The 16,135-nt window shown below is 50.0% G+C and overlaps 1 protein-coding gene across 1 annotated transcript in view; it reads left to right on the top strand.

The window, feature by feature from the left end:
• The window catches only part of LOC140425224 (progranulin-like), a 43,070-nt gene that overhangs the window by 16,284 nt on the left and 10,651 nt on the right, over positions 1-16,135 (top strand). The window contains exon 3 of the mRNA XM_072509289.1: positions 15,595-15,813. Coding sequence (XP_072365390.1) covers positions 15,595-15,813 — 219 coding nt within the window. The remainder of the gene's footprint in view (positions 1-15,594; positions 15,814-16,135) is intronic.

Genomic DNA, 16,135 nt, shown 5'->3' with positions numbered 1-16,135 from the left:
AGCTCTCTGCTGCAACCAGCAGGAGACTGGAGCATTGCAAAGACACCAATCCTGTTTTTAGCCCGGCGCAAAATTCCAGTTAGCCGTGGGTGCAAATCCCGTCATGGCCGCTAAATCTCGAGAACGGCCAGAAAGAGGGCTTGCTTCAACAGGATTCAGTTAGAGATCTTCCACCCCTCCACCCTCGCTGGTGACCTAATCAATTTCACGACCAGAAAGGGCACAAGCTTGATTCGCATACATTCTAATTTATTCCCAGCGTTGCCTGCGTGTTTAGGGCCACCCCTCCAGCTGGCTTATGTGATCGTCGCCAGCACCTTGAAGCTGCAGAGATCCGTTAAATCAGTTGAGAAAAGGCGTCCGTCACTCAGCTTTTCTCACCTGATCCAACACTTGGCAATTTGAGGAAGATTGCACCCTGTATCTATTTTTTAAAGCACATCTTTGTAACAGTAGCTATGTCTTTCATGAGTACAAACTGTTCCATCCTTTCTCTGAGTGTCTAGCACATGACTGCTGATGTTACTGTTACATCGTGGTCTACATTACTCATTGTCATTACTCTTCTATTAACCCATTACACTACATGACGCAAGGGAGAGAATTGAAGTGGAGAAAGGAACTTTTTATGACAGATTCTGGAGAACACAATCAATAGTTTTTATAAGCATCCTGTTCTCGTCTTCCTACATTCAACATCCTCGCAGGAATAAATATTTTACTTACTAAACCACTGAATACCAGATAGTTCAATATTTAACACTGAATCAAACACTCGCAGAAAAATAGCTGCATGAACAACTTGGGCCCAAGATACTGCAGCTCAATGGTCAGGAACGCCTTTGGAGCTGCTCTTGCTGTGCCACCATGAACATTATCAGAAGTGTGACCAAAACCCCGGCTGCGGAAATTAAAAGGTTTTTGCTGAACTTTCGGACAAGCAGCGAAGTGGGAGCAGGACCAAGAAGATTTGTGGCCAATATGTTTCTAAAGCCCAGTTGTTACTAATGGTCTGTACCTTCTATCTCAAATGTCATGGAATCCACGTAAAACTTACATTTTTAAATCGCAAAGTGGTGAAGTAGAAAGCTGAGTAATAGAATAAGCCACATTTATTGATCGGAATCAAGAATCCTCTTTCCAGGTGTTTAGGGAGTGAACACGTATGATTCAATCTATTGTCCGTCGTAAACTAGCATGTCTGCCAACACGATAGGACGAGGCAGCAAGGAGGAGAGTGAAATAAAGCCTGAGTAGGGCAACCCAAGGCAGCCCAAGACAAGAGGCAGAGTCAGGAAGTGTGGGCAGGAGTATTCGTGGAATGATAGGAACGATAGAGTGGCAAGTGGGACCAGGAGCCTCTGTAGCCAGTAGAAAGGAGATGGAAGAATGGGACGGTCAGGTGCAATGTCTTTGTCCAGTGGTGATGGCCTGCGATTCGCTAATGTGCAAAGAAAATGTTGACATAAGAATTTCTCATTACAGAGTGGTCAGTATTATGGGGGTTTTCTCCTTCCTCCACAATGACATCCAAAGTAACGGAAACCTCAAAAGATATGTGTACAAGCAATTGTTTCATTGTCTGTCCACCAAAGTTATCGTGAATGACCTCAGAAATGGCACTATAAAAATGTGTAACTCAAAATATCATGAAATAAGGATCCAATGCGGCACTTAGACATAATACTTTCAGGACTTTTAGGACTGAGTTTAGGAGGAACTTCTTCACCCAAAGGGTTGTGAATCTATGGAATTCCTTGCCCAGTGAAGCAGTAGAGGCTCCTTCATTAAATGTTTTTAAGATAAAGATAGATAGTTTTTTGAAGAATAAAGGGATTAAGGGTTATGGTGTTCGGGCCGGAAAGTGGAGCTGAGTCCACAAAAGATCAGCCATGATCTCATTGAATGGTGGAGCAGGCTCGAGGGGCCAGATGGCCTACTCCTGCTCCTAGTTCTTATGTTCGGGTCCTGATATAATGGGCGAGCTGGGTGACCCCGCGGTGGCAGAGGTCGTCATGGATAGCCCGTAGTCGGTCCTCTTGCGCACTGGCGCTTGTACCGCGGGACAGGGAATCTGGGGGCTTGTTGAGCTTCCCAGGACGATATACTATATCGTAATTATAGGTGGAGAGTTTGATTCTCCACCTCAAGATCTTATTGTTCTTGATTTTGCCCCGCTGCGTATTGTCGAACATGAAGGCTACCGATCGTTGGTCAGTGACGAGGGTAAACCTCCTGCCAGCGAGGTAGTGCCTCCAATGCCGCACAGCTTTCACGATGGCTTGAGACTCTTTTTCGACCGAAGAGTGTCGAAGTTCAGAGGCGGTGAGGGTGCGTGAAAAAAACGCAACCTGTCTGCCTGCTTGATTGAGAGTCGCGGCGACAGCGACCTCTGATGCACCGCTCTCCGCCTGAAAGGGGACGGATTCGTCCACCGCGCACATCGTGGCTTTGGCGATGTCCGCCTTGATGCAGTTGAAGGCCTGGCGGGCCTCGGCTGCCAGAGGGAAAAGGGTGGCCTTAAATAGTGGGCGGGCTTTGTCCGCATACTGGGGACCCACTGGGCGTAGTAGGGAAAAAAATCCAAGGCACCTCTTGAGGGCCTTGGGACAGTGAGGGAGTGGGAGTTGCAGGAGTGGGTGCAGACGGTCAGGGTCGGGCCCTAGGACTCCGTTTTTCACGACGTAGAGCCGAGGATGGCTAGCCTGGTGGTGCGGAAAACGCATTTCTCCTTGTAGGTGAGATTAAGTTTTTGGGCGGTTTGGAGAAATCGGTGGAGGTTGGCGTCGTGGTTCTGCTGATCATGGCCGCAGATGGTGAGGTTGTCCAAGTACGGAAACGTGGCCCGCAGCCCGTACTTGTCCACTATTCAGTCCATTGCTCGTTGGAACACCGAAACCCCGTTCGTGATGCCAAAAGGGACCCGAAGGAAATGAAAAAGGCGGCCGTCTGCCTCAAATGCCATGTAGTGACGATCCTCTGGACGGATTGGGAGCTGGTGGTATGCAGACTTCAGATCCACCGTGGAGAACACGCGGTAGTGAGCGATCTGATTGACCATGTCTGCAATCCGGGGAAGGGGGTACGCATCGAGTTGCATAAACCGGTTAATGGTCTGGCTGTAATCAACCACCATCCGGAGCTTTTCCCCGGTCTTGAGGACCACCACCTGAGCTCTCCAGGGGCTATTGCTGGCTTCTATGACTCCTTCCCGCAAGAGACGCAGGACCTCAGACCTAATAAATATTCTGTCCTGCATGCTATATCGCCTGCTGCGAGTGGCTACTGGCTTGCAATCAGCGGTGAGATTAGAGAAGAGGGAAGGAGGGTCGACTTTCAGAGTGGCTAGGCTGCACACAGTGAGTGGGGGCAGGGGTCCGCCAAAGCTAAGCGTTAGGCTCTTGAGATTACATTGAAAATTGAGCCCTAAAAGGAGGGGGGCGCAGAGGTCTTGGAGCACGTACAGCTGGAAATTAGTGTACTCAACGCCCTGTACCGCTAAGGTTATCGTAGTGCACCCTCGGATTTGTACCGAGTGCGACCCGGAGACGAGGGAAATTGTTTGTTGCGCCGGGAATATCGGGAGCGAGCAGCGGCTTACCAGATCCGGGTGGATGAAACTCTCGGTGCTCCCGGAGTCGAACAGGCAAGGTGTCTCGTACCCGTTAACCCGGATGGCCATCATTGAGCTCTTGAGATGCTTGGGTCGCGCCTGGTCCAAGGTGACTGCGCTGAGTTGAGGGTAACCGGCGGCGTGGTCAGCTGTGCTGGGGCTGCCCCCCAGTGACTGTCCGAGCAGGTCGTACGCGTCGAGCGACGTAGCAGATGGCGTCCAAGATGGCAGCCCCCGTTGATCAAGCGTGGCGGGCGTCAAGGAAGATGGTGTTCAAGATGGCGGCCAGGGATCGCACGTGGCCGGCTAAGTGGGGGAGGATGGCCAAAATGGCGGCCCCCGTGAGTCGCACGTGCTGTGCGGAGTCGGAGTCGACAGGCACGCTGCCACATTGCGAGGTCTGCGGGCCTGAGAGTCGGTAGTCCGGGTCTGAGAGTTTGCGTGCTTAGGCTTGGCGAGGCAGACCTTGGCGAAGTGCCCTTTTCGGCCGCAACTGTTGCAGTGCGCGTTGCGGGCCGGGCAGTGCTGTCGAGGGTGTTGAGGCTGGGTGCAAAAATAACAAGGCAACCCCCCCATGATGAGCGGGTGGGCGCGCTGCACAGGCCTGGGGTAGTCTCTGGTTGGGGCCCACAAGGGGGTTGAGTGTTCGGCCGGAAATGCAGTGAGGCTCTGGAAAGCGACCTCCAGTGAAGTCGCCAGTTTCACCGTCTCGTCCAGGCCCTGGGCCCCTTTCTCGAGCAGTCGCTGCCGCACGTAATTTGATCTGAGCCGGGGCGCTGGTGTCGAGTAGTGAGAATATGTCGCGCATAGACCTCGTTCACAGGCTGCACGTAGATGTGCTCGAGGATTGCGAGACCTGCGGTATTTGAGGTGGCCTCTTCAAGTTGCACAGAAATGCGGTGACTCACCTGTGGGTGGAGGAGACTCAATTTTTGTTCATCCGTGACGGATGGCATCGATGACGCGGCAAGGTAGGCCTTGAAACACCGCAGCCAGTGTGAAATAATTTCCTTTGCCTCCGCGGCCTGTGGATCGAGCTCCAGTCTGTCAGGTTTGAGGGCTGACTCCATAATCATTTTTGTTCAGATAGCTAATTAAATTGATGCGACCATCAATTCACTCAAGGACTCGTGTCGGAGTGAAGCAGTGGTTTTAATTAACTATCAACTTTGCCTGCCTGCGGACTTCCGGGTGCGGTGATGACCAGCTGAGTCGCACGTTTCGGCAGCTCCCGGTGGAACGGACTTTTGGGCTCTTAATAAGAGCCCCAACGGCAATTTTAACGGCTAAAAGTACTGTGCGGTGAACCAGAAGGGAATCCCCCCTGGATACGGATGAAAAAAGGAGAGGAAGGTGGCCGGATTGCGGTGGATCCTTTAGAGCAGCGGCAAGGAAGGCAAGCAAAAACCAAGATGGCGTCGGAAGGTGGCAGTTTAATATGGGGCGCTGAACAACAAGAGTTTTTGAAACGCTGCGTGGAAGAACTCAAAAAGGAAATGAAGAAGGAGCTGTTGGCCCCGATATTACAGGCGATCGAAGGGCTAAAGGAGGAGCAAAAAACCCAGGAGCGGGAGCTTCGGGTCGTGAAGGCAAAGGCTGCCGAGAATGAGGACGACATACAGGGCCTGGTGGTGAAGACGGAGATGCACGAGGCACACCATAAACGATGTGTGGAAAGGCTGGAGGCGCTGGAGAACAACGCGAGGAGGAATAACCTAAGGATTCTTGGTCTTCCTGAAGGTGCGGAGGGAGCGGACGTCGGGGCATATGTGAGCACGATGCTGCACTCGTTAATGGGAGCGGAGGCCCCGGCGGGTCCGCTGGAGGTGGAGGGAACATACCGAGTGATGGCGCGAGGACCGAGAGCAGGAGAAATTCCTAGAGCCATAGTGGTGAGATTCCTCCGTTTTAAGGATAGAGAGATGGTCCTTAGATGGGCAAAAAAAACTCGGAGCAGTAAGTGGGAGAACGCGGTGATCCGCGTATACCAAGACTGGAGTGCGGAGGTGGCGAGAAGGAGGGCGAGCTTTAATCGGGCCAAGGCGGTGCTTCACAAAAAGAAGATAAAATTCGGAATGCTGCAACCGGCAAGACTGTGGGTCACATATCAAGGGAGGCACCACTACTTTGAGACGGCGGATGAAGCGTGGACTTTTATCGTGGAAGAAAAATTGGAATGAGCGGGTTATTAAAAAAAAGAATTTTTGAAACAAAGTGGTGGGGCGAGTATGGGGGGGCGAAGAGGGGGGTAAAAAGGGGGGAAAGAGGAGTTTTATGTTATTAATCCTGCGATGTGGTAACTTTTCTCTCTTCCACAGGAGGTGGTGGGGGGAGGAAAGGAGGTGGAGGAGATGGGGCGTTGGCCATTGGGGGCGGGGCCAAGGGGGAAGCGCGGGCTCGGTTCCCGCGCTATGATAATCATGGCGGGAATAGGGAAGCAGGAAGGAGGGGGCGTCGCACGGTGCGAGCCGAGGTCACGGGGGGAAGCCGAGGTCGGCCAGAGTTTGCTGACTTCTGGGAGCAACATGGGGGGTGTAACTACGCTAGTGGGGGATCTAGCGGGGGGGGTGGGAGGGGGGAATTATTGGGCTGCTGCTGCTGGGGAGAGGGGGGAGCTGGCATGGGGTGGGATGGGTGGGGGGGGCACCGCCTGGGGGGGACACAGCTGCGTGGGAACCGGGTGAGGAGCTGGAAAAAGGGGATGGCTAATCGACAAGGGGGGGGGGGGGTAAAAAGCCCCCCAAGCCAGCTGATCACGTGGAACGTGAGAGGGCTGAACGAGCCGATAAAGAGGGCACGGGTACTCGCACACCTTAAGAAACTTAAGGCAGACGTGGTTATGTTACAGGAAACGCACTTGAAACTGATAGACCAGGTGAGACTACGCAAAGGTTGGGTGGGGCAGGTGTTCCATTCGGGGCTAGATGCGAAAAACAGGGGGGTGGCTATATTAGTGGGGAAGCGGGTAATGTTTGAGGCAAAGACTATAGTGGCGGATAGCGGGGGCAGATACGTGATGGTGAGTGGCAAACTACAGGGGGAGACGGTGGTTTTGGTAAACGTATATGCCCCGAACTGGGATGATGGCAATTTTATGAGGCGTATGCTAGGACGCATCCCGGACCTAGAGGTGCGAAAGTTGGTAATGGGGGGAGATTTCAATACGGTGTTGGAACCAGGGCTGGACAGGTCGAGGTCCAGGACTGGAAGGAGGCCGGCAGCAGCCAAGGTGCTTAAAGATTTTATGGAGCAGATGGGAGGAGTAGACCCGTGGAGATTTAGCAGACCTAGGAGTAAGGAGTTCTCGTTTTTCTCCTATGTCCACAAAGTCTATTCGCGAATAGAATTTTTTGTTTTGGGAAGGGCGTTGATCCCGAAGGTGAGGGGAACGGAGTATACGGCTATAGCCATTTCGGGTCACGCTCCACATTGGGTGGACTTGGAGATAGGGGAGGAAACAGAAGGGCGCCCACCCTGGAGAATGGACATGGGACTAATGGCAGATGAGGGTGTGTGTCTAAGGGTGAGTGGGTGCATTGAAAAGTACTTGGAACTCAATGATAATGGGGAGGTCCAGGTGGGAGTGGTCTGGGAGGCGCTGAAGGCAGTGGTTAGAGGGGAGCTGATATCAATAGGGGCACATAAAGGAAAGCAGGAGAGTAGGGAACGGGAGCGGTTGCTGCAAGAACTTCTGAGGGTGGACAGGCAATATGCGGAGGCACCGGAGGAGGGACTGTACAGGGAAAGGCAAAGGCTACACGTAGAATTTGACTTGCTGACTACGAGCACTGCAGAGGCACAGTGGAGGAAGGCACAGGGTGTACAGTACGAATATGGGGAGAAGGCGAGCAGGTTGCTGGCCCACCAATTGAGGAAAAGGGGAGCAGCGAGGGAAATAGGGGGAGTGAGGGATGAGGAAGGAGAGATGGAGCGGGGAGCGGAGAGAGTGAATGGAGTGTTCAAGGCATTTTATAAAAAATTAGACGAAGCTCAACCCCCGGATGGGAGGGAGAGAATGATGGGCTTTCTGGACCGGCTGGAATTTCCCAAGGTGGAGGAGCAGGAAAGGGTGGGACTGGGAGCACAGATTGAAATAGAGGAAGTAGTGAAAGGAATTAGGAGCATGCAGGCGGGGAAGGCTCCGGGACCGGATGGATTCCCAGTTGAATTTTACAGGAAATATGTGGACTTGCTCGCCCCGCTACTGATGAGGACCTTTAATGAGGCAAAGGAAAGGGGACAGCTGCCCCCGACTATGTCTGAGGCAACGATATCGCTTCTCCTAAAGAAGGAAAAGGACCCGCTGCAATGCGGGTCCTATAGACCTATTTCCCTCCTAAATGTAGACGCTAAGATTCTGGCCAAGGTAATGGCAATGAGGATAGAGGATTGTGTCCCGAGGGTGGTCCATGAGGACCAAACTGGGTTTGTGAAGGGGAGACATCTGAATACGAATATACGGAGGCTGCTAGGGGCAATGATGATGCCCCCACCAGAGGGGGAAGCGGAGATAGTGGTGGCGATGGATGCCGAGAAAGCATTTGATAGAGTGGAGTGGGATTATCTGTGGGAGGTGCTGAGGAGATTTGGTTTTGGAGATGAGTATGTTGGATGGGTGCAGCTGTTGTATAGGGCCCCAGTGGCGAGTGTGGTCACGAATGGACGGGGATCCGCATACTTTCGGCTCCATAGAGGGACAAGGCAGGGATGCCCTCTGTCCCCATTATTGTTTGCACTGGCGATTGAGCCCCTGGCAATAGCATTGAGGGGTTCCAAGAAGTGGAGGGGAGTACTTAGAGGAGGAGAAGAACACCGGGTATCTCTGTATGCGGATGATTTGTTGTTATATGTAGCGGACCCGGCGGAGGGGATGCCAGAGATAATGCGGACACTTCGGGAGTTTGGAGAATTCTCAGGATATAAACTGAACATGGGGAAAAGTGAGTTGTTTGTGGTGCATCCAGGGGAACAGAGCAGAGAAATAGAGGACTTTCCGCTGAGGAAGGTAACAAGGGACTTTCGTTACTTGGGGATCCAGATAGCCAAGAATTGGGGTACATTGCATAGGTTAAATTTAACGCGATTGGTGGAACAAATGGAGGAGGACTTCAAGAGATGGGACATGGTATCCCTGTCACTCGCAGGGAGGGTGCAGGCGGTTAAAATGGTAGTTCTCCCGAGATTCCTCTTTGTGTTTCAGTGCCTCCCGGTGGTGATCACGAAGGCTTTTTTTCAAAAGGATTGAAAAGAGTATCATGAGTTTTGTGTGGGCCGGGAAGACCCCGAGGGTGAGGAAGGGATTCTTCCAGCGTAGTAGGGATAGGGGGTGGCTGGCACTACCGAGCCTAAGTGAGTACTACTGGGCCGCCAATATCTCAATGGTGAGTAAGTGGATGGGAGAAGAGGAGGGAGCGGCGTGGAAGAGATTGGAGAGGGCGTCCTGTACGGGGACTAGCCTACAAGCTATGGTGACGGCCCCATTGCCGTTCTCACCGAAGAAATACACCACAAGCCCGGTGGTGGTGGCGACTTTGAAAATTTGGGGACAGTGGAGACGGCATAGGGGAAAGACGGGAGCCTTGGTGGGGTCCCCGATAAGAAATAACCATAGGTTTGCCCCGGGGAGAATGGATGGGGGATTTGGAATATGGCAAAGAGCAGGAGTAACGCAACTGAAAGATCTGTTTGTGGATAGGGAGTTCGCAAGTCTGGGAGCGCTGACCGAGAAATATGGGTTGCCCCAAGGGAATGCATTCCGGTATATGCAACTGAGGGCTTTTGCGAGGCAACAGGTGAGGGAATTCCCGCAGCTCCCGACGCATGAGGTGCAGGACAGAGTGATCTCAAAGACATGGGTGGGGGACGGTAAGGTGTCAGATATATATAGGGAAATGAGGGACGAGGGGGAGATTATGGTAGATGAGCTGAAAGGGAAATGGGAAGAAGAGCTGGGGGAGGAGATTGAGGAGGTGCTGTGGGCGGATGCCCTAAGTAGGGTAAACTCATCGTCCTCGTGTGCCAGGCTAAGCCTGATTCAATTTAAGGTGTTACGCAGGGCGCATATGACTGGAGCACGGCTCAGTAAATTTTTGGGGGTAGAGGATAGGTGTGCGAGATGCTCGAGAAGCCCAGCGAATCACACCCACATGTTCTGGTCATGTCCGGCACTACAGGGGTTCTGGGTGGGGGTGACAAAGGTGCTTTCGAAAGTAGTGGGGGTCCAGGTCGAACCGAGCTGGGGGTTGGCTATATTTGGGGTTGCACAAGAGCCGGGAGTGCAGGAGGCGAGAGAGGCCGATGTTTTGGCCTTTGCGTCCCTAGTAGCCCGGCGCAGGATACTGTTGATGTGGAAGGAAGCCAAGCCCCCGGGGGTGGAGACCTGGATAAATGACATGGCAGGGTTTATAAAGCTGGAACGGATTAAGTTCGTCCTAAGGGGATCGGCTCAAGGGTTCACCAGGCGGTGGCAACCGTTCGTCGAATACCTCACAGAAAGATAGAGGGAATGGAAAAGAAGAAGGCAGCAGCAGCAGCCTGGGGGGGGGGGGGGGGGGGGGGGGGGGGGAACCAGAAGGACTCTCAGGGTTGTTAATATATATGTATAATATGTATAGGTCGTTGCTATAAATAATTGTATATTGGACTGTTAAATCATATTTTTGGAAAGTGTTTATCTCAGACAAGGCAGTTGCCGTTTAGTTTTAGTTTTAGTTTTTGTTATATATTATTTATTCTTTGTTTATAAAACAGGTCATTGTTATTTATACTGTTATATTGTTGTGTAAAGGATACACAATGTACTGTGATGGTTGACCAAAAATTTTCAATAAAATATTTTTAAAAAAAACTTTGCCTGCCTGCGACTGGTACATACTGAGGACAGCCCCACAGGCCAGCTACTCTTATACTCCTTCAAAGGGGCGGAGCCATGTGCGGAGCCCGTACATGCTCCAACATCCTCCAACATCTCCCCCTGTCGGTGAAGCCATACAATGGCCCACAGATAAAACCCACAGGGTTAATAACATAGAACATAACTGGTGAATTAACTGTATTTACAAACATAGAACATAACTGGTGAATTAACTGTATTTACAGTCGCCACACTCACCCCGCAGGGTCACTGTCACCGACCTGCTCCCAGGTCAGGGTTTATATCCTGTGAGGTTCCTCCCAATTTTGGGGGAGGCTTCTTGCCCCCCCCCCCCCCACCCCCCCATCACCTGGGGAGTTCGTACTCAGGTGTAGGTGGGGAACCGTATACAATATAGGGTTTGGCTCCTGAGGGGGTCGTAACATTGTCTTTTAAATCCATTTAGTTGCCAGTCAATCATGCACAAATTCCAAAAACACAAGGGCACGATTTTCTGTGGGTGAAACTGTCTTTTAACCCTTTGTGCACTGTGACTGAATTAAAGAAAGCTATCTCATTCTGATAGAAAAATGCTTCATTCTTGTCACAGCTTTTTCATTGTAATAATAATAATATTCATTGTCACAAGTAGGCTTACATTAACACTGCAATGAAGTTACTGTGAAAAGCCCCTAGTCGCTACATTCCGGCGGCTGTTTGTGTACACAGAGGGAGAATTCAGAATGCCCAAATTACCTAATAGCACGTCTTTCGGGACTTGTGGGAGGAAACCGGAGAACCCGGAGGAAACCCACGCATTCATGGGGAGAAAGTGCAGACATCGCACAGACAATGACCGAAGCTGGGAATCACACCTGGGACCTGGAACTGTGAAGCAACAGGTCTAACCACTATTGATCCACGCCTTCCAGTGTTGTGATGTCCTTCCTCTAATATGTTGGCTAGAACTGCAAACTGACTCCAAGTAGAGATGAATCTATACAGGTTCACTATCACTTCCCATTAGATTTACCTCATTACCAAGTTAGATTCCACATTCTGCAGAGAAGAAAAATGGAAAAGGTATTCCCCAAAATGGAAATCTATAGCATTTCGCTGTTGTACAGCATTCGTGCAATTCATTTTCCGTTTTAACTTCAGAAGATGCTTTACAATATATTCAAATATTGATACAATGAGCACAAAAGCATCTATTATGCTAATCCTTAGTCAAAGTGGTCTAATTGTCTTTCAGTGATTTTTTTTATTGGAACAAGTCAGGGTGCACTCAGGCTAAAGCCTTTTTTTAACATTGATCTCACAAATGTTTCTGTTTCTCCAATTCCTATTTCACTTTGTTCTCTTCTCTTTTCCAACTGTTTTAATTAGCTTTTGTATTTTAACACATTTTCACAGTTGAACTAAAATGCTCTCTGTAGCTCATCCAACAATTCATTCCCAATTCATTAAGCCATCCATTTGTTATATTATGCCAAGGGTTTGAGTAGCTTTATGTTACTCGAACCCTTTCCTATTTTGGAGTTCCACTGATTGATTTTTTTGGAGGATTCAGCATTATTGATCACGACCATAAATAATCTTATTTATATATAGAATAATACAAATGTAATAATATATTTAATATAAATAGTAAATAAAGAATTTCCCACTATCTCCACCCATAATCAATAGCATGGCCAAAGGATTATATAACCTGGCTCCATATACAAGCTATTGAAATGAACCTTGAGCTTTCATGTGAATTTTTTCATTTCTCAGATGAATTGACTGGATAAACTCTAACCAGTGGAAGACACAGGGCACGATTTTCCGGGTCCATTATCCACAGGTGCAAATCCCATAATGGGACACTAAATCTCACGAGAGGGCCATGACGGGACTTGCGCTTGCGAGATCTCGATTTGAGATCTTCCCTGCCACCACTGATGACATGATGGGCATGAACCTGATTACCATGAATTTACATTAATTCATATATCACAGAATTTACAGTGCAGAAGGAGGCCATTCGGCCCATCGAGTCTGCACTGGCCCTTGGAAAGAGCATCACACTTAAGCCCACACCTCCACCCAGCAACCCCACTTTACCTTTTTGGACACTAAGGGAAATTGAGCATAGCCAGTCCACCTAACCGGCACATCTTTGGACTGTGGGAGGAAACCGGAGGAAACCCACACAGACACGGGGAGAACGTGCAGACTCTGCACAGACAGTGACCTAAGCCGGGAATTGAACCTGGGACCCTGGAGCTGTGCAGCAACTGTGCTAACCATTGTGATACCATGCTGCCCACAAATTATAAAATGGAGACAGTGGGCTAAGTCACCTGACTTTTAATGCAGAACAAGACCAGCAGCGCAGGTTCAATTCCTATTCCTGCCTCCCCGAACAGGTGCCGGAATGTGGCGGCGAGGGGCTTTTCACAGTAACTTCATTGAAGCCTATTTGAGACAATAAGCGATTATTATTATTATTATAACGTTCGACCTGGGGGATGCTCTGCCTATGGCAGCATGACATCACGCCTGTGCGAATCACTACTGGTTTTTGAAAATGAAAACCAGTCATGACGCCCACGCCGGGGTGTGGGGTTACCTGGAGGCCACGAGGTTGAGGGCTGAAGGTGAGCATTGCCTCCAGCACCCTGGGTAGTCACTGGCTGCATCGGCCAGGCCTCACGCCAGCATGAATTAATACAGGTCTCCAATAACGGAGACCAGACATGATGGCCATGCCAAGGGGCGGTGGCCATTGGAACCCCTGGGTGGTTCGGGGCAAGGCAGTACCCAGGCACCAGGTTGACACTATCAGGTTGGCACAATCAATGGGGTGCCTGAAGGGGCCATGCCCATGAAAGAGGGGTGGGTGCAAAGGGCGTGGCGGACCCTCAACCTCACTTTGAAATCTGGGGCTATATTCTCCCCCTTCTGACACCAGCGGCATGGTAGCACAGTGGTTAGCACTGATGCTTCACAGCTCCAGGTTCCCAGGTTCGATTCCCAGCTTGGGTGACTGTCTGTGCGGAGTCTGCACGTTCTCCCTGTGGCTGCGTGGGTTTCCCACAGTCCAAAGATGTGCAGGTTAGGTGGATTGGCCATGCTTAATTGCCCTTAATGTCCAAAAAGGTTAGGTGGGGTTACGGGAATAGGGTGGAGGTGTGGGCTTAAGTAGGATGGTCTTTCCAAGGGCCGGTGCAGACTCGATAGGCCGAGTGGCCTCCTTCACCACAGTAGATTCTGTGATTCTAGCAGCTAGAATTACGATTGGGTGGAGAATGCCGTGTAATGTAAAAATTGTGGTTTGTGCCTGATGCTGATTCCAGTCTCCGCGGGCGGCATTAGTAAAGTTTGCACCCTGTGCCGGCAGGCCCTTGCAAAACTGTCATTTGCATGTATTTGAATATCATTAGTGGATTGGACATAGTCCGCTCCATCCCTCCGCGATGCTCCACCCGTCTCAGACGGGAGTACTCGGGCACAAATTGGTGCACCAGAGACCCACAGATATCCCTAAATAAAGAGACCCCTCCAGGCGTAACAGTATCTGGGAGGAGTCTCCCCGGCCATTAGAGCCCCTTAGATGGTCGGGCCCTGGGCAGTCCCGCTGCTCCCTGGGCACCTTGGCACTGCCAGCTTGGCACCTTGGCACTGTCATGGTGCCATGTTGGTAGTGTCAAGGTGCCCGGATGCCAGGTTGTCCATGCCAGAGATCAGGCCCGGGGATGCCCTGCCCTTAAGTGGTGGGGTGAGGGGGTCTAGAGTTGGGACATTGGGGGGTCTGGAGGCCACAGTGTGGTGTCTGAGGGTGGTCAAGAAAGCGGGGTGGTATTTAAAAATGCGGCCTCAGCAGGGCGTTCCTGACCGTGACCAGAGAAAAAAGAGTCCCATTTGATGGCAGGGTCACTCTTGGCATTGCAGGCCAAAACGAGACTGTTTTTAGGGTATTAATTCATACCCATATTCATTTCTTGGGAGAAGCACGCCCAATATTACACCAAGGCCCTGTATAAATGTAGTAAGACATCCCTGCTCCTGTACTCAAATCCTCTTGCAATGAAGGCCAACACACCAGTTGCCTTCTTTGCTGCCTGCTGTACCTGCATGCTTACTTTGAGGGACTGGTGTACTAGAACAGTCAGCTCTCATTGCACATTCCTCCCACTCAATCTACAGCTATTTAAATACTAATCTGCCTTCCTGTTTTTGCTACCAAACTGGACAACCTCACATTTCTCCACATTATGCTGCACCTGCCATGCATTTGTCCACTTACTCAACGTGTCCAAATCACACTGACACAACTCTGCATACTCCCCACAGCTCGTGCTGCCGCCCAGCTTTGTCTCATCTGCAAATGTGGAGAACCACTCCAGAACCACATCAATGTTGTTGACTCTTAAATGGCCGAGGAAGCCATGGAGTTCAAGGGTAAATGGGGATGGGCACAGTGACACCAACATCCAATTGTTATAAAAAACACAATGCCAGTTAAAAAAACACCACATAGATTTTTTCCACCTTACTTTAATGTACAATGACAAACATTAATCATTCATGACTATGGTGGAATATCCAGTGGAACCTTTCATTCTACTACATAGCTTTAAATTAGATAGGAATAGAGTTCATGATTCCTCAGATTGCAGTGGCCATTTTGTCTGTGGGATGCATCTGCCCTCTTAAGGTCTCCTGCTATTTACTTGGGTGACACTCTTGCTGTAACATAACTGGGATTTTCCTCTATTGCAATGGGAGGTCGCCACTTGTTTTCAAGAACTCTGTTATTTTGTAATGGCTCCCGACCCAGGAAACTGATTGGGTTGCAGTGCTGACAATGAAGCACTTGGGCAGCACAAAACTATCACAGCAATATCTAGTGCCTGAGTGTGAAACTGCTTGTCAGCTATTTTACCAGAGGCGTCACACCATTAAAAATAAGGCAATTGACCTTTCCGCTATAATGGTTGAGGTATGGCAACATCACACAGGATAATTGCTTGGTTTGGAGCAAATTATTTAACTCTAACTCTTGGTTCTCATGTATATACAGTTACTGAGTTGTCTTTACAAAGTTTTAACAATGATATTTTTCTGGATTTATATTTAGCGCTCTCAAAGTGATGACTCAGGTGATTTCTCTCCATTATCCTGGAAGACTCACAGCATTCCAGTGGAAAGCAAGATACGTGAAATGGAGGCAGGAGCTCGGAGCTCCAGTGTGAGCAGTGACAGTTCAATTCACTGCGATTATACACATTACTGTCCCGATGGATGGGCATGTTGTAAAATGCTGACTGGAAGTTGGAGCTGCTGCCCACATCTTACGGTAAGTTAAAATCTGCATCACCTACATGTAAATAAGCCCTTAAAATTCACATAACCTTATGTAAAAAAGACACACACACACACACACACCACAACCAGTGCACTACAGTCCTCAGCATGTATGCCCAACACTGGAAACCACAGATCAGTCCAAAGAGGAATTTTACTCCAGCATCAACAATCCTTTGCCCTAGTCTCAACAAAGAAAATATAATTTTAAAAAATATAGCCCGAAAGTAGCGAGAACAACAGAAACAATGCCGCAGGAAAATCAATGCCGAGGCACTCAAAATCCTGATAAGAGTGGCCTATTCAGCCAGTGC

The sequence above is a fragment of the Scyliorhinus torazame genome, chromosome 6 (genome assembly GCF_047496885.1).
Source record: "Scyliorhinus torazame isolate Kashiwa2021f chromosome 6, sScyTor2.1, whole genome shotgun sequence".
NCBI classification, from domain to species: Eukaryota; Metazoa; Chordata; class Chondrichthyes; order Carcharhiniformes; family Scyliorhinidae; genus Scyliorhinus; species Scyliorhinus torazame.
Note: the sequence above shows the minus strand (reverse complement) of the source record. Positions and strands in the feature narration are given on the sequence as shown.